The sequence below is a fragment of the Rhodnius prolixus genome, unplaced genomic scaffold (genome assembly GCF_049639745.1).
Source record: "Rhodnius prolixus isolate KJV_2025 unplaced genomic scaffold, Rpr scaffold_7, whole genome shotgun sequence".
NCBI classification, from domain to species: domain Eukaryota; kingdom Metazoa; phylum Arthropoda; class Insecta; order Hemiptera; family Reduviidae; genus Rhodnius; species Rhodnius prolixus.
Window position 1 is genome coordinate 28,085,291 of NW_027411582.1, and position 19,935 is coordinate 28,105,225.

A 19,935-nucleotide genomic window follows, 5' to 3' on the forward strand; every position below is an offset into this window, starting at 1 on the left:
CCATTTTTCATTTTTTCGTTTTATGAATTTAACGATTATTGAAAAATAGTTTCTAAAATAGTTTGTGCTCTTTTACAAATCAAAAAGCGTCAAAATATATTCTCAAAATCCCTTTTGTACGATAATTTTCTGTTACATTTACCTCGCCGTGAAATTAGCTTCACTTAAAACATTTTACTTTCATTTTTATGACTTTGACGGTGTTAAATAAGATGTATAGTAGGATAAGGAAGATAATAAACAATGCAGGGAAGGGATTAGCTATGCGGTTACCGTATTGGATTCCCACACGGAGATACCGGGATCGAATCCAGCTGCTACCTTTAGATTTTCTCCTATCTTGGAGCTTCCGGTGGAGGACCGTGTTGTGTACAACGAGAGAACAGCTATAATGCATTACTAACTTATAAAATCTGAGCTTTTATTTTTGGTATACTTGTGTGGTCAGCATTAACTCAAAAAAGGGAAATAGCGAAAAGCTTGAATTCTGTATATCGACTTGGAGCCAATCGATTCAAGTTCCAACTTTAGTTTTTCCGCTTAAAAACTACTTTTTGGAAATAGTAAAAAGCTAGGGTTCCGAGCAATTAGTTGCACTATCTTAACAGTAAAAATAAAAAAATGGTATTAGATGGGTTTACCTGGGTTTTACTGGAAAAAATACACAGGATTCTAGTCTAGGATGCTTGGAATCTAATTTTGGGCCGACGAAGAAAGTATGCATTGGACAAGGAAATAAACTCGACCCATCAACGAGTATATGATGGCTATTCCGAGGGAAGTCTTTCTTTCCACTTGCGGTTTCTGTAGGTTTTTAGGAAGCGAGGTAAGGTACATAGGGTCAGCAAGCGTCATCAAGTTGTCTTCGGACTAAGCTAAGTGCCTATGCCGACTTAATTGGCACAAAAAGCTCAGAAAACATATCATTTAGGAGTTTTTACTGTAGGTGGATCCAGTCCTTACGGAACGAGTGAGTTTAAAGAAGCTTCGAGTATTTGTATACCCTATAGTGACAATACGACAAAAAAAAGAAACTACCTTGCGGCAAACAGTGCTTCAAACAAATAAAGTTTTATCGTATAACATAGAACTTTAAGTGACACACGTCTTAATTAGCTCCTATGCCTCCAACATCAGGCTTGATTTGAGCTCCTATGCTTACTGGGTCTGCAAGAAGAGGAAATAATCCTGTTGGAAGCTTTTTTTTTTTTAATCAGGAGAACACCTACACTAGTGAGGAAGGTTTTAATTCACAATTTGTTACCATATAAGCAATAATTATAACAATTAATTTTGTTATTGAAATGTGTAGGCTGTACAAATAGATTAGGCGCGCATAAAAACTTATTATATATCACGCCCAATATAATATTTATATAGAATGGAATAATAACTTTCTATGTTTTCAATCCATTGATAGTTTACTACAAAACTTAATAACTCAATTTATTTTTAAACTTAATTAACAATATGTTCCTACTTTATTATTTATTTTTTTGAAATAAATTTTTTGACTTATTTCCTATAAGTTTACCATTAAATAAAGAATTAGAATAAAGTAATTACAATTAATTTTTATATAAATATTCATTGAAGCTACAAAATTGTATTCAGCTTAATTACCTATCTTATATATTATGGAAAAAAAGTAACCAATTTGATTTTATATTAATAAATAGAAGTATACCAAAAAAAAGGTGAAGTAATCTTGCGGTTGATTGGAAAATGGATTGAAAAAAGAATTATTGGGTTTAACAGCAAGTTTTTCTGAGCTCAAAATATGTAAAACTTCTTTAGTTTTACTTTGGTAATAATATTTAATAATTAGGAGTGAAATAGCGAGAATTTTGATTCCGTTTTTACGTCAAAGTTTCTACAAATTTATTTTCTTCCACAAAAGTTCTTTTGATTTTCTCCAAAAAGTAAGTTCGGACGCGATCCTCTTGTTTTATGGAAATCTCAATTTTATTTCGTCACAACTTTGTGAAAAATGCGTTTTCTAAAATAATGGTTAACTGGAATAGCGGAAATTTTTGTTCATCACTATTTCTATAAACTAGTGACTGAAGTATGAACTTCGTATTAAACATTTACCCAATTATAATGGCCCATTTATTCAACGCATTTCGCGATTTAGTGAAACGAAAAATTTCATTATTTAATATACAGTAAAAGATTGTGATGGCAGTCCATTCCAGATGGATTAGTCAATACGCTGGGACAGAAGTGGGCGTTCCATATGTTTTAATTTCTAATAAAATTTATTGCAGTTCTATCTCTACAGAGTATGCGATCAGCGTTCAATGAATCTCATTCAAAATGGGTTTCCTGTATCTTGCGAGCTGAAACCTTTAATTAACTAAACATTTCTCTTTTTTATAATTAAGGGTTTTAACAAGTAAACAAATATCATAACAATAATTGAAGGCGTACATAAAGATTCAAGTATAATTACAACTGTTTTTATACGTCTTCTAAAGCCCAATCAGTGAACAATTTACTGAATAATATTTTATATTATCTAATTATTTTTTATTTTTATTAGTTTCTCACAGTTGAAAAAAAGAAAAAACTAATATTGGTTAATTTATTTTTTAAAGAACTATTTTTAAAAATATTTAATGTAACGCAGAAGAGTTTAAATGTGTTTGCAAAAATAACAGGTCTCAAGAAGCGCTAAATCGTGATAACATAAGAAAAAAAATTGTTTTTGATAACGCCTGAAGCTTGAACCACCCATTTTTGGGATTAACTTACGGTCTAGAGTAAAGTTATAAGTTTATACTATCTGAAGATTTCAATAAAGAGTACGGATTGAGATAAAAGGAATCGATTTCTTGACTCATCAAGACAACTAGTTCCTTGAAAAGTAGAGTGAGTGATATAAGAGCGATAAAGGGCAAATTCTTGGGGGGTAAAAATTTGAAAATATAGGATAACCCATTTCAGCAGGGCAAATGACCATGCATTCTCAGCCAGATCAAAAACTGAATTTTATGGAGGCAAGATATGCATTTAAAAAAAACAAAAAACAAAAAACGGAAACGTCCCGTTTAGAGACCAATTATTTTAAAAGTTCAACATCTTGAATTTCTTAGCAGTGTTAATGTCGTACAAGAATCAGTACAAACATGAGTTGGTGCACTCTCTATAGGAGAGAGGAGAATGTGAGGAGGAGAGTGTGAGGAGGAGAGAGGAGAGATAGGAGGGTAATGGCGTTTAGGCCTTTAGACTACAAGGAAGTCTCGGGGCTACTGGCGATTCAGTCAGCGAGTAGTATTAGGGATGTCAGAGGAGGCGAGAGACTGTACAAGAGGATTAGAGCTAGACGAGAGAGCAGTATGGAATTTTTGGTATTTTGTCTTGGCAAGTTGGTATAGACCTTCATAGGAAGGGTATGTTGAGGTCGTTGTGAAGAGTGAGGTTAGTCACTGAGGAGCGTCAGCTATCTGTCGTAGAAGTTTTGATTGAAATGTCTTGTAAAGTCCGTATGTTTGCAGGTTTGGCTGAACCCCACAGCTCTAGTCCATAAGTCCACACAGGTTTGAGGATATGACCATTTTAAGGGGAAAATTATTATATAAATATATTTAATTTCTCAAAATGGACGAGTAAAACCACTTTTCTGCCACCAACAAAACGCTAAAATAGATCTTTAAGCGTAGCTTCTTCATCCTGGTTCACAGCTTGCGATACAGCGACAAAAAATTGACAGCAACGTAACAGTGTCTACAGATAAACATTTTGCTCGCTTAAGGGGTTATAGGCAGTCAGAAATTTGAAAAAATCTATTTTTTTTAAATTTTTTTATATTAAAGTATAGTATCTCAGGAATGTTGTCCTAAAATTTCAAGTCGATCCGAGCAAAATTGTAAGAGTGAAAGTGTTTACAAGCCCCGACCGTTCGAATTACCATCGCTGAGCACAGAGCGCAACTTGCTACACGGGAGGCAAGAATCCTACGCAGACAGCAGAAGTCGGAAGACATGGAAGACTTATTTTATGGGCCTGGAATCGATGACACTGTGTAAGTTGAAAAAAAAAAATTATCCAGGTTTTATTCGCAAACCTTTAACCGCTGAAAACTTTAAACGCGTTTTTCTCAAAACTACGTTTTTAAAGTCGGTGGACACGATATCTCAAAATCTACTGCACCGATCTTTTTGAAATTTTACGTATTTCTTTTACACATATTAAAATCGTACTTGGACGAAGGATTTTTTTTTTTTTTTCAATGAATTAGAACTTGTTTTACAAACATAAAATGGTCAATTTTTTTAGTGAAAATCGTGAATCAAACTTTAAAGTTGTCCCAAAAATTAAAAATTCAATTTTTTTCTAAATCCTTCGGTCAAGTACGAGATAAAGTCATCTACTAATGAAATCTTTTCGAAATTTGGATTTCAGATGATCCAGTCTCAAGATATCATGTCCACGAGAGGGTTGCATTTTTTTTGACGTGTTGCATTAAAATATTCGCCATTAGTACAATTATTATTAATTTGTAACGAAAAAATTACAATAAGTTCTTTAAACATGGACTGATATGACGCAAAAGTTCCCGAATAAAAAAGTAAACACGTTTTTCCCCCCCAAAAAAATTTGAAAAAATGACTTTTTTGGCGCCTCTGACTGTCTATAACCCCTTAAGGCGAGCGATAAGTATAATGATGCTTAAATTAAAGTATGCACCAAGGAACATGCATTAAAGCAGAAACTCATTTAAGTTTTACTAAGAGAAAAAAGACGAATAAATGATATTTTTTTTAAAAAAAGCATCCTACACAAATATTGCATGCTTAACCATTAATTTAAGTTGTCTTTATTAATTTAATAAATAATTTTCGTAATTATCGTGACATAAAATGTTTTTTTTAAATAGTTAAGTGAGTACTTAAAAAAAATCAAACTCCATGCACGTACAAACAGACAGAAATAAAAATTACCATTGGCTTGTTAAGCCAAGGACAATAGCCGATCGTAAACTTATTTAACGTCTCGATTATACACCACTAACACCATCAAGACTACATCTTGTCTCATCTGCATATTGAATGTGATTGTCCACTATCTGTGGGACCTCAGTCTTACCGCGTCTCTCCGCCCATCAAAACTCATCACCATTCACTTAAATATACCCATTATCCCCTCGTTGTATACCTCAATTTAATGACTCTACGTTTAAAAAAAATATAAAATAAAAATAATCAAATGCCATATTTTAGTAATTTATAGTTTGTTGTATTTGTTCTCCATATTATTACCACAATCTTTAAACAAATATTCATTAACATTAGTCATATACCACGTATCATTTAATAATCAAATGTGTTTTAATGATTGTGTAAATAATGATTTATTACTTATTTTAAGGGTTATGACGTGAAAAGAATTTTTAATCATTTCTTATTTTCTGCCCAGGCTTAATCATGTGTCTATAAACATCAAGGAAATGGGAGAATTTATTCAATATTTATTCAAAAAATATGGGTACATAATTTTAGCAAATTTTTTTAATTAATTTATAATCCACAAGCAAAAGTGTTTTCATGGATCATATACGAGGGTCGTTTGAAAAGTCCGTGCAAAAATAAAAACTACTTAATTTTTTGGAGTAAACCTTTTTTATTTTTCAACATAGTCTCCTTTTAGGCTTATACACTTCGTCCAACGCTGCTCTAGTTTGTTGATCCCTTCCGAATAATAGGATTTGTCCAAGTCTGAAAAATAGCCATTCGTTTCTGCAATCACCTCCTCGTTTGAATAAAATCTTTTTCCCGCCAGCCATTTCTTCATATTGAGGAACAAATAGTAGTCCGAGGGAGCCAAGTCTGGAGAATAGGGGGGATGTGAAACGAGTTGGAACCCTATTTCCATTAATTTTGCGACCACAACTGCTGAGGTGTGAGCTGGTGCGTTGTCGTGATGGAAAAGGACTTTTTTGTGGGCCAATCGTGGGCGTTTTTCTTGCAGCTCGGTTTTCAAACGGTCCAATAACGATGAATAATATGCACCTGTAATAGTTTTACCCTTTTCCAGATAGTCGATGAGGATTATTCCTTGCGAATCCCAAAAGACAGTCGCCATAATCTTTCCGGCCGAAGGAACGGTCTTCGCGTTTTTTGGCGCAGATTCCCCCTTGGTAACCCATTGTTTAGATTGTTCTTGGGTCTCAGGAGTGTAGTGATGTATCCATGTTTCATGCACAGTGACAAAACGACGCTTAAAGTCCTGCGGATTCTTCTGGAACAGCTGCAAACCGTCCTTGCAACACTTCACACGATTTCGTTTTTGGTCAAGCGTGAGCAATCGCGGCACCCATCTTGCGGATAGCTTTGTCATGTCCAAATGTTGATGCAAAATATTATGTACCCGTTCATTCGAGATGCCCACAGCACTAGCAATCTCACGCACCTTCACTCTTCTGTCATCCATCACCATATCATGGATTTTATCAATGATTTCTGGAGTAGTAACCTCAACAGGGCGTCCAGAACGTTCAGCGTCACTTGTGCCCATATGGCCACTCCGAAAATTTTGAAACCACTTATAAACTGTTCTAATCGAAGGTGCAGAGTCACCATAATGTTTATCAAGCTTCTCTTTAGTCTCCTGAGGCGTTTTGCCTTTCATAAAGTAGTGTTTAATCAACACACGAAATTCTTTTTCGTCCATTTTTTGAAGATCACTCGACTTCCTCGATTCAAACGAATGCCAAACACAAAGAAATAGACCGATCTGGCTGAAACTTGGTGTGTGTTCTTCCAAGAGATGCTAAATATAACTAAACATAACCTCGATACGCGCCAGTAGTGCTATCTCTCTGACTTTGCACAGGCTTTTCAAACGACCCTCGTAGAATTATGGCGCCCATTACAAATTTAACGAGGCCTAAATATTAAGAAATCTAGTCGTACAAAAAAAAATTAAAACAAGTCATAAATTGAAGGATTATTTTTGAAAATGAGCATGAAAAGAACGGAAGTCCCGGATTTTTGGTTAAATAGGAAAATTACCTAATAATAAAAACTGAGCCAGATAAATTGGGAGTCTGATTCGTGAGGTTTTTCTTTCAACCAATATTTTACATTTTTAATACTGTGCGATAATACGTATCTGTTATGCCGCGTTGCTTGACAACATTGATAGCATCCCTGGCATCCCTCTTTAACTGGACCGCTGATTTGAGAAAGCAATTTGAGATTATTGGTTCCGATGATGTCTGGAGGAAAATCAGTACATACCCGATGGTAAACTGACTGATATCATGGCAAGATTTAACAATAATCTTATTAGTAAGGATGTTGAATCTCTGTTTAAACGCCAGATTTAACACTTTCCTTAGAAACATTAGCAACTTTGTATTGGGTGAACATTACGTTCACATTAAATGTCACATTGATATGATCAGAGTTGCCATAAATTTAAGATTAATGTCTGTGAAGAAGCCTCAACTCTATATCCTCGGTAGGGTTTATTTAATACTGATTCCTCCTGCCCGTTATGTGGGAACAATAAAGATGATCTAATTCATTTCTTAATTATCTGCCCGATATTAGATGTCTTAAGATCCAAGTATCTATACAGGCACAACATTATCTTTTCTTCCTGTATTGAACCTGAAATTGTGTTGGAGAACCTCTTATGTTTCGACTCGGTAGACAAAGTAAAATATATTTACTTTTTTTATAATTAATTCCATAAAATTTAGAAATTTGTTTTCAATAATTTAATAGCTTTTTATTTTATTTGCAAAAGTGAATTTATTTTTGTCTATGTTCTCTTTCTTTTCCTTTTTTCATGTATTTTATCCGAGTAAAGGCACGGGGCAACCCCTTGCTACAATTGTACATTATAAGCAAGTTACAATAAATAAATATTAAAAAAAAGCTGTACGATAATAAGTTAAATATATAAGTTATATTAACTTATAAGTAACCAAATAAGTTAAACTTATTTATCCACACAAAATTATGTATTGGGATTTTATTCAGTACAACAATATTGCAACCTTCCTAAATAAGTAAGGTTATTAAAGGCGTAAACATGTAGAGAACTAAAGACAAAATAGATCGATAGATTTTTGTTCTTTCAGTCGCGTAATCATCAACGGGAATTGTTTAATGAATCGGTAAATTCACTTCAAAAGATCTCTGCATTTCTTTTTTATATTATCGCCGCCTAACCATCACATCATCAATATAAATGGGATGATTAAATGATAAATCAAAAGCGTGTGATTGCTGCTTACAAGGGGACTTGTCTGCTTTAAATGCTTTATATATATATAGATATATATAGGAAAGAGAGGACGCATAATGAAAAGAGAATCGAATAGAACGGCCAATTGTGGGGAGGACGAAGTGCCATTATACAGAGCGGTGCGTATTGTCGAGACAAGGCGGGTAAACACTGTCAGAACATTATCACAAAAGAATATGTGTGAGGGATAATGTGGTGGAAATAACATGCTAAAGAGCACGTATGTATATATATAGATATATATCTATATAGATGAGAGAGGGTGAATGAGCATAGGTGAGGAGTAGGAGAGTTAATAAAATTATACACGCCATTAAGCGCTCGCGAGGCCGGTATTAACATGACTATTGGCCAAGTAAAATAGTAGGTGTGGCCAATGGGGTGTAAGCTGGGCGTGGCATATATCCCACCCAATATATGCTTATTGGTGGGGGCAACTAGTACGCAACCATTCAGTCTGTGGACGCTGGCCGAGTGATATGGACCGTTTATTAGTGTAAGTGTTTTTAAAAACAAACAATGATGCCTCTCGCACCGAATCCAGTAATGGTGCATCCTACGACAACTAGTAAACCAAAAATTGGTTTCTCAATTGACTCAATAGTTGGTGATAAAAATGAAGACGATAGTGATGATAATAATAGTCCTAGGTGTTCGCCAAAAAATCCACCATCCGGTTCTAGTTCCCCACTTGATCCGGGCCGATCGCCGCCGCCAATAATTAGGCCAAACGCTTTACCATCGTTTCCAAAAAATTTATATTTACACGAACCAATTGTACAAAATCAACATTTGGCATTAGTAGCGGCTGCACAACATTTCCAAGCGGCTGGAATTGCGGCAGCCTTAAGTCAACAACCACCGCCTCCAGGTTCTGGCATGCCATCGCATCATTATCCAGCACCAAGGGACACCTATCCATTAAGTCCTTGGCTACTTTCCAGACATGGCAGGATATTTCCACATAGGTTTCCTGGAGGAGGTGAGTCAATCATATTTTCTTTTTGTGTGTGTTTTTGTAAGGTTTAGTTGAGCTCCCGGCTTATCAAAATATAAGGAGACTTTTTAGTCTTACTCTTGCAACATCCAGGCAATTAACTACTTCTTCTTGAGACATGCTATTCACAAACTAACGTAAAGAGTATTCTTGACGAATCATATTTGAAAATATTCTCTTTTATTAAACGAAGTCACTCATTCATTGCATTATTTACACTTGTAGGGCGTTCAGTTTTGAAATTTCAAGTTTATAAATTTCGGTTCAATCTAACAAACTTCAAAATATGTAGTTAATTTTAAGGTCAAAATCTTCATTTTTAAAAATTAATTCACACAAATTTTAAGTTACGAATTCTTAACCAATGATCAGTTCTTATACATTTTCTTTTTAAATTTTAAGAGGAGAATTCTTATTTCTTATAATCCTGATTTTGTATTTTGAGATAACAATTTCTTAAATCTCAAGAACTAGCCTCAATTTTTAAGTTAAAAACTTTTATTTTCTTCATTTCTTCATCTTAAATTTTAAACTAACTCTTAAGAATTAATTCTAAATTTTTTAATAGTAACCGTGTTCTTAAATTCTGAAGTCCAGCTTCTTATAATCATAACGGTACTACTGGATCTATTGATTCTTTTATCAATTCTCCTAAATTTGCTTTAAAAGTAATCTGCTTTCGAGGTTCACTTTTCTCTTTTCAAGGTTTTAATTAATTTCAGAAATCATTTTGAAAAATTAAATTTATCTTAACTTAAATTTTACTGCTACAGTAAATCTTAAATTCAATATGTTAAGATGGAATCTTGTAAAGTTTCGCCTATTTGTCTGATATAAAATTTTAAATTAAATACTGGTAAAGTTACCTGCAAAGACGGTTTACCTGAAGTCCTTCAAAAAGCCGGTACTTCCAACCCAAACGCTTCATAGTCTTGTTATCTCTCTACCAGGTATTAGACCTAAAACAAAAGAAAAAAAAAAATATGGAAACTTAGTATCTACTTTTTTCTAAAACTAGAATTACTTTTAAGTTAATGATACCATAATCTAGATGCTTGAAATTTTAGCAATGCTATTTTTGTAACAGCATCTTTGTTCTTAAACTTTTGTTAAACGTAACCAAATTTATTGGTGTTGTTTTTTAAGTTAAATTCAGCCAGAAGTTTACCGCTCTTATTTAATACCAAAATTTGACGAAAGAGTTCTATTTTTTTTTGTTTTGTGGTCTTCGAACTTAACCTCTCACTCCCACCATGAGTGATGATTCACGTTCAGACTATTTCACAAACATTTTGTGGGTTCCGTCTCATACATACGTAGTAAAAGTTAATTTACAATATTTCCTTTTTATTTCCGACTTCCGTTTATGGTGGCTACATTTTTTCTTTCTGAATTTATATTTTATTCATTTTTTTTTGTGGCAAAATTATTTTTTAATTTCCATTTTTTACCAAAGTTACAATTTATCTTACAGCTTAAAAAAAGTAATATTCAATTTTTTTTAAAGTAAACCTCTGACATAACGCTTAAAAAACGAAGAAAAGAATGACGCCTTGCTCTTTAGCGTAGAAGTAGTCAGGTTAGGAGCCTTTAAATAAATTGTCTGTTAATTGAGATAATGGTACTATTAAGAAATACATAAGTAAATACTAATTACACAAATTGGACGTTAATCTAAAGCTATTAAATAAATGAATTTAATTGCCCTTTTTAGAGTGGACCATTCAAATGTTATACCTTTAATTTTTTAAACCTTCTAATTAGCAGTTTTACTTAAAACCAAAATTATTAGTTAAATAAATAACTTAAGACTTTCACATAAATCCGGTTTAGAAAATTGGATTAACTGAAGCAGTAATATTTCGATTTTTAGAAAATAAATAGTTTTGATATTTTACTGTAATAATCAACTATTAAAGGCTGACTAAGAATTAAGAGTAACAAAAAGATAGAGACAAGAACACAAAATTCTTCTATCCGGTTGAATCTATAATTGTAATACTTAAAAGAGGTAAAAACTTGGAGTGGGAGCAGTCTTTTTGGAGGGAGCACCACCGCATGTTGCTCAATCATATGGTAACCATGTAATCAAACTAGATAAATGGATAATGATTGGTTTTAAGTTGATAGGTGAAGTGTCTAATGACTGTCTAATGCCAAGGGTCCTGCCTACAGGCCATCTGCTAGCTTTCTCCATCTCTCTCTAATTCCAGGATAGAAGAGAGAGACAGACAAAACAGATTTGAACTTGAAATTAGAAATTGGATAAAAAAACAACACGTACATACGCACACAAGTAGATACAAAACACGAAATTAACTTCATCTCTACTTACTGACAGACAATATCTTTTTGTTTGAAACCAAGTCCATTAATACAGGTGTCTTTTAGAATTGCCCTTAGTTAAAACGAGCTATTTCCTTCCTTTTAACATTCTATTATCTAATTTCTTTCTATTTTGTTAATCGATTTAATCGGGGTGGGGGGTGGGGGGTCATTCGAATGGTTTTTATCGATGGCATCTTTCATGAGCGCACTCGTAGAAAGATAATTATCGATTTATTTCTCCAATTAGAGGTACCAATTACAAATTATATTGCTCAGAACGAGTTTATTAAATAGGTATTATAAGCTCCAATATCACTGAGGTTATATTTTGAAAATTTATTCGATATTGACTACAAAGAAAAATTAAAATTATCCTATTTCATTTCTGGAGCTCTCTAGATATGAGATATAAATTTGTAAGGATATAATATTTAACAGCTATAAGGAAATTCCTCTAATTCCTCCGCTGAATAATTGCACTCCTATCTTTATCAGATTTTTTTTTTTTTTTAAATCTTTAATTGAAATTTGCGACTGCAACGGTTGTGGCAACAAGCAAATGTGATGTAATATAGTGTCTTGATTGAGGATTGGAGAAGGCACCCAGTGGCGACACTCCAATAACGTGATCAGATCACTATTCTGTTATGAGGAGAGTAGATCGCGGGGGCCATCTTCTCTTCAATCTCCTTGGAGGATTGCCTGGTAATGTGGAAGAAGATAAGTGTTTAATTAAAGGATTAGGATGAGCTGCTGTAATGGAATGAAAGATTAAGAAACGAGTTTTAGTAAGGACGTTAATGAAAGGGATTTTGAGATCATTGTGAATGGTGAGGTTAGAAATATTGAATGGAGCGTTAAGTAGTTTTCGTAGTATTTTTGATTGTAAAATCTGGATGCGTAAAGAATTGGAACGTTTAGTCGATCCCCATACTTCAATGCCGTATGACCAAATAGGTAGCAATAACCACAGGTATTGCCTTTTGTTTTGTAAGTTGAGTTTAGATCGTTTGTCAAGTAGTCTGGCGAGAAGTTTTGTAGAGTTGGTTAGTTTCTTGTCTTTTCAGTCTAGTATCGGGGGGATTCCATGTCAACCGTTTGCTTCTAGGTACAGTCCAAGGTAGCGTACTTTGTCCACAGTTGGTATATAGGAGTTTGGTTCAAGATGATGGGAGGTAGGATTTTTCGTCTTAGAGTAAATACTATAAATTTTGATTTCGTAACGTTAGTTTTGATTCGCCATTTGTTAAGCCAGTCCTGTAAGTGGTTGATATGCGTTTGAAGAGTTCATATAAGATCAGCGATAAGGGGATCGGAATGAGGTGATAAGATTGCAGTATCATCAGCAAAGGTGGAGAGGATAGTATTTGGGTGTTGAGGTATGTCTGCTGTCAGATTTAAGTTATTTTTAAAAAAATATTTCTGTTGATGTTAATTTTCTTTTAATTACTTTTATTTTTCCCAAGTTTGGAAGTAATGGGAGCAGCCTATTTCTTATCACAAATGTTATTAAGAGCAGAGGCCCAAACTCTTGCTATAAAAAATGAATATTTTCTTATAAGCAATAATATAAATAAAATAAAGTAATTATGCTCTAAAATATTGTGCCCTGGTTCACCAAGTTCAGCTCACCGATAGAGTGCGCCATTTCATTAGAACCTTTTAATAAAAACAAATATTGCAAGTCTAGTGTGAAAAACGCACATTTATGTCTTTCTTTGACTGCAATTTACGTCATAATTTATGTAAAGAAAAGTGCACAAAAAACCGCACAGTTAATTCATTAATACGTCATTTCCGCTAAACTAATTTTAAAAAGGAAGAAAGATTATTGTCAATTTAATTCATAATTTATTTATTTTTATCGCCAAGCTTTCTGCCTAGCGATTAGGTTATCATCTTTAGGGCTTAATACTTATTAACACTTATAATTTTTTATTTTTATTTTTATATAATTAACATTAAAGGTTTATGTCTTGCACTAAATATGGTCAGTATTAAAAAGATCTGGTTTGTGACAAGTTACCAATTGTTAAAAAGATGCTGTTTTGCATTAAGTTGGCAACTATGCAGTTTAGATTGTTCGTATCCGTTTTGAAATTTAAACTATTTTCATGTGTTTGCTGTGTAAATCATTTCTAGGACTACTAAATAAAAGAAGTGATAACTGAAAATGGCAATAATCTTGTTTTTTCTTTTAAATTAACGAATCAGACACCAAAAAACAATGAACAAATACTCTTACAATAGAACAAATTTAGTGCTGCACGAGTCAGAGACGAGGCGAGACTTTATGCAGTCTCGATCTCGGTCGCTCAAGTCTCGGTCTCGGTCTCGTCGAGATATCTCGGTCTCGGTCTCGGTTTTTTGAATTTTTGTTTAAGTATTAAAAGCGGTTTGCTATTAATAACTTTTCAAAAAATGTTATTATTTTCTAATAATTATTTTAATTTATATATTGGTAATGAAAATGTGTGTAAAAGAAGACAACTACTTACACTTCAATGCATCATATATTACTATTACTGTTATATATCTTTATATAATTTCAAAAAGATGTTAAAAACGCGCCAAATGAAAGACCCAAATAACATATCTGCCTGCTATAACAACTCGATTCGTGAAATAAAAAATACACCTCCCAACAAACTTCCCGCTCCATTAGTTATGGCTGTTGGTGAAGATAAAGAATCTGATGATTCACCTTTTGACGACGACGACGACGACTGCATCAATATTTTTGCACCATTTGCTCAAAAATCAGCAAATATCACCAAAGCATGGAAGACAGAAATAATTAATTACACCAAATTAGACCAAGCACCAGTAGACGCTGACATTTTAGAATGGTGGAAAACACTTGAGAATTCCTTCAAAAATTTGTCTAGAATGACAAAAGATATTTTTAGTATCTGTGCAACTTCAGTGCCATCGGAAAGATTATTTTCGCAAGCTGCGATGATAATGACCAAAAGAAGATCTTCTCTAACTTCTGACTCAGTAAAAGCTCTTTTATGTATCAATGCTTGGGCAAAGTGTGTCTTAAAAACGAAAATTTGTGGCAATATTTTTTAGGTGCATAGATAGTCTTTTTTTTCAAATTCACTAATTCCAAAATTCTAAAATATAATTCAAATGATATCATAGTTCAAAGTATTAGATTATTAATAGTGAAATTTATGAAATTGAATGAATGAATGATATGAATAGTGAAATTTAGTGAATTTATGTAAAAATTATGTAATTCGAAGGGGGCCGCCACGGTAGCCGAGCGGTGCGAGACCTGCGAAGCTAAGTGTATTGTGGAACTGGGTTCGATTCCCGGTCTTAGGCCTTGGATTTTATTTAATGGTTAATATGAGAAATTTACAGTAAAGTATGTTTGCTAGTCGCCTCCGTCCGCGACACCTAATTGGTAGTTGGACGTAAAGCCCCGCCTGAAAAAATAGGCGATTACTTTACTTTGCTTACTTTACTTATGTAATTCGAAGTCAAATAGATGTAGTAATATTGAACATATATAATAAAATTGTATCTTTTAATAATTAATTCAATACCCGTAATGATTATTTATTAATAAAGAACACAATTTTATAATTTTGTAGCTAAAAATTAATATTTGAAAAACCGAGACGAGACCGAGATTTCTCGACGAGATATATATCATGTCTCGATCTCGGTCTCGGTCTCGGTTGCTCAAGTCTCGTCTCTCGTGCAGCACTAAACAAATTTTCTTCTAATTTTAGTAATTTGATTCCTATGATATATCAGCCAAATTTTCACAATGTCCGACTACCATAAATTAAATTTAAATAAATTTCTGTAACCCCCCTAAAATTTATTTCAAAAAACTTACAAAAATATTCAAGTTCTTTCAAAAGAATTACGCGTACGGTTTCCGTTTGTGCATTAATATAATAAATAAAAGAATGTTTAATCTTCCTTGAAAATGTCTTTTTAATTAGCCAATAAAATTAAATAAACTAATTATGATTATCAGCAATAAATTGCAGCTCTAATTGCAATGCACCAATAAAAAAAGAAAAAGATTAAAATTAGGTCACCAAGTTTATGGTGTGAGAAAAACTATTAAAAACTAAGTAATTTCCATTTTTAATTGAATTTGCGTTAATTTTTATTACAGTTCAATAAAAATTAACTCTATTATTTATGAAGTTGATAAACGGTAATTGATATTTTTTATGATTATTGATCATATATGGCTTAATTTATTAACAAATTGTTTCTTGATCTGTTGCACAATATTGTTGATGCCTCCTTCGAGATATTGAATTGAAAAACTCTTCTTTTTTTTTTGACATTATTATGTCTCAATCGAGAAAGGATTTCGATCTTCGAGAAATCTAGAAAATTATGTCTTTACAACAATGTTGCAGATAAAGTTACCTCAATCGCCAATCCCTACCCGAACAATAGTACCTCAAACAATCTCCCAAACTGAAGAAGGATTCTGCCTATAGATAATTCGCTGAAATACTTCCGGTCTAGAGTAATAGCCTTTTCAAGAAGTGGTTAAAATAACTGCTAGTAAGCCCCCAAAGAATGTTGCTCAGAAGATTGCCCATAGATAGCCAAAGAATCTGAAATGTATAAGGGACAGCTTGTCAAATATTTCTTGAATAATCTTCTTTTTTTTTCAGGTTTTGCCTTTTTTAACTAACGGTTTTAGACTAACCTTAGCTACAAATTACAAATGTTTTGAACCTAATTGCTTGGGTAACCTCTTTCGAATTAGGGGAGATATTTCTTTAAATATTGAATATTGGATTTATATCTACAAGGATTCGTTTTAGTGAATCAGATCTAATTTTTTTGGCCAAGTTTCGGGAATCATATTGTTTTCTTCATGACCTTAATTGTACAAACGTACTTCACGATTTTAATTTTATTCATTAAAATATTTTTTGAAATATGAATAAATATCATATAATTTGATTACGGAGAAACTAATTACAAGAATATTTTTAGAATATACCTACATAGAATTTGTCTAAACGATGGCGAAAAATTGAATTAATTCATTAATGGGATTCATGTAAATATAAATTCACAATATGTTTTACAATTTTAAAATTTAAGAAGCGTTAACATCTGAAGTCATCGGCGCCCAGAACTTGTTCTTTTGTTACAATGGACAACCCGGTCCATCGAAGAACTAAGAAGCTCTTAACAAGAGCTAGCAACCTGGATTCGAACCCGGGATCTCCGCGTGGGAATCCAGTAAGCTAATCACTCAGCTTATTGCTTTCTTTTAGTCGACGTATTGCGTACGGATCCTGGGGAGAGACCTGGATGACGGTAGTCTTGATTGTGTTTGCTTAGAGTGGAAGTTGGACCTTGTAAAGACAGTAAAGAGGAAACGCAGAAGAATTCAAGAAGTGGAAAGCTCAGCTATTACCGTAGCACGGCGAAGTACCTATGATCGGGATAACAGAGTCCAACAATATGCAATAAGACAAGCGTCTGTTCCAGACAAAAATATATCCAATAAGCAGCAGTTCTTCAAACTGTTTTACAAAGCAGCAAGAGTTCTAACTAACGGACTATTCTAAGCCGACGATTCTAGGTACAGGAAATCTTAGTAAAATAAACAAGTGTCTCTCGCTTCTTAGTTATTAATTCTGGAGAGGTTGGCAACTCTGCCATATCCTTCATATCAACGCTACTCTTTCTTCCATCTTTGTTTCTCATCCTATCAAACATAGCTTAGTCGGCATATAAATAGATTATGTCTTTCTTAGATCGATCTCGGAAAAAAAAAAAATTGATTGATGGTGTGAGATTGGCATTCTAAGGCACCTAAAGACCTTCATTAGTAACCTTTCATTTCCTAAAGCAAGAAAATACCCTAAATAATTCTATCATTGAACAGTCTTTAGTGTTACCCGTTATTTTATTCGGATTTTGGACCCATTACCACGCAATAACAGAGCGAAAAGAAACTACTAATTAAAACTGTCCGAGTAGGACAGTTGTATAAGGGTTGATCGTCAAAAAGTGCACGAAAAAGCGTAACGTTGAAAAACACCTAACTTTCATAATTTTTTTCTCTTTTTCTATAAAAGATAAAATTCCCAAATTTTCTTTGAAATATAGGGAAAATCCTCCTTTATAACTGTAATTTTTTTTTGCAACAACATAGGTGAAATAGATTTCGAGAAAAAAGTTGCTGAAAATGAGCAAAAACGGCATTTTCAGCAATTGTTGTTGTTCTTGTTCTTCTTGTTGTTAACTTTTTTGTAAACTACGTAGCGCCTAAACGCGCGAACCGATTTACATGAATGAGGTGTCATTCGATTCGGAATTTTATGTAGATGTGCCTTCTGGTGGTATCGACGCTGTATATCAAATGGGGGAGGAGTTAGCCCCATGTATATATTTTTATTATGTATTCAATTCTAAAATTTTTTATTATTCAGAATTTAAAAATAAAATTTCCTTACCGTTTTTAGCAGAATTGTTGAAAACATCTGAGTATGGCAGTAAATAAAAAACGGTAATGTATTAAAAACTGTATTTTTTGGTTTAAATAATATTTTATGAATAATAATCAGATCAAAGAACCAATCATTTATCTGTATTTTTTTTAATTTAAAGAGAGGGGATTTTATCCAGCCAATGGTATTCAATAAATTATAATTATGACTTAAAAAATAGGTAATTAATTAAAAACTCTGGCATGAATAGGTATTCATAATAAAACAATTTATGACAACTGAATCTTATTTATAACTAAATAATGAACGATAAATCTTTTTTTTTATGAAATAATATTAATTTCGTTTATTTTGTTCGTTTAAAAATTATAATTTAAACGACTAACTGCAAGTTTTTTATTTCCTCCCCACTTATCGTAGTAGATCTTGATGCAGGCCTTCAAAAAAATGTTGACTTTAATTTTAATTTACTGGTGAACAGCTGATTCGTGGGTCTTATCATAATTACTAAGCTTCACCTACGTTTAATTCTGTGTCCGCATCTCGACTTTTTTTTGCCAATCATCCAATTATTGTTGGAAGACAATAGCTTTTAGAATTTCGATAACCGCTTAGCTTAGGTGCTCTAATCATTTAATAAAAGCTATAATAATTAATTTATGCAAGACTAAATAATTTTTAGATGTTAAATTTTTGTTTACTCTTCATTTAATTTTTTATTTAAACATTAACAACTATACTATTAATGAATCTGATGACGCACCTGAAATACACGAATTATGACACATCCAGAACGGCGCCCAGCAGTTAGTCTACGCAAATAATAGCTCAGAAATAGAAAAGATGGCATTGGAATGTAATTTCGAAGAATTTGAAGTTCAATACAAATTAATTATTGTGATTTGGTATAAAATAGATTGAACTAAAGTTAAATTAAAAACGTCTACTCAATTGTCTAGGGTAAAATAGTCAAAAAAAGTAATTTTAATTATAGTATAATGATAAAAAACTTATAAGGGTAACCCTATTCTGATAAACGAACAATTTGGGTACAGATTGCGACAGATAATGTACTAGAATTCAACAGTAACTTATTTAAGCGTCAACCTAGAGATATGCGGTTGATTATATTCACAATAAAACCCTGTTCAATGACAGAGTGGTTAATAACTGATAGTTGCACTCTTGAGTAAATGATTTACACTGGGTATTCCAAATAAAAATATTATTGCATTCAGTTTTGGTTAGGTCAATGCAGCGCCAGTATGCAGTATTTTTTTGCGTGCAACGCAATTATGCACAAGTTCTAACGAATTGAACATTAATTTGTAAAGCGAGCAATGTATCACTCTTTGAAATTGCTTCCTTCGTGTCGTGATAAACACTAAAAATGATTTTACATGATATTTTCTCTTGAGAAAAACTAAGAACATGTTAATAATTTAATTTCTCATTAATGAAGTTATTTTAGTAATTTTAGGAAAAACTCATTCTCATTCCCTTCCACAAAAAAACGATGATTTATTTGTTAAGTAAGCTTTGAAATGCGAGAAACCCTTGTTTTAGCTTTATTTTGCTCAAAAATGTCTTTTTTATTGATTTTGAATGTCGAAATTTCATTTTTATCATTTATAAAATACATCAATCTGTCGGAAATTCCCTCAGCTTCAAAATGCATGCATTGCTTTTGCAAAAAACTGTATTGTTTATCCATTTATTAGCCTTAACATTGCAAAAAAAGCCGTTTTTTGACCTAAAAAATTAATTAAAAAAAAATCCGCAACGTAAACCGATTTGGTTTTCAGTGGATTTTGGTTAGTTTTGACCCAAATAATGTTGGTGAACTTTTCAATTAAAATCGTTCAAGGCGAACCGTGATATAAGATGATC

General features: G+C 32.8%; 1 protein-coding gene across 1 annotated transcript in view; it reads left to right on the forward strand.

Annotated features, from left to right (window-relative positions):
• Positions 1-8,715: 8,715 nt before the first annotated feature.
• LOC141447297 (homeobox protein EMX1-like) overlaps positions 8,716-19,935 on the forward strand; it is a 99,692-nt gene continuing 88,472 nt past the window's right edge. Inside the window, exon 1 of the mRNA XM_074114709.1 lies at positions 8,716-9,244. Within this exon, the coding sequence (XP_073970810.1) occupies positions 8,782-9,244 (463 nt within the window). The 5' untranslated portion in view covers positions 8,716-8,781. The remainder of the gene's footprint in view (positions 9,245-19,935) is intronic.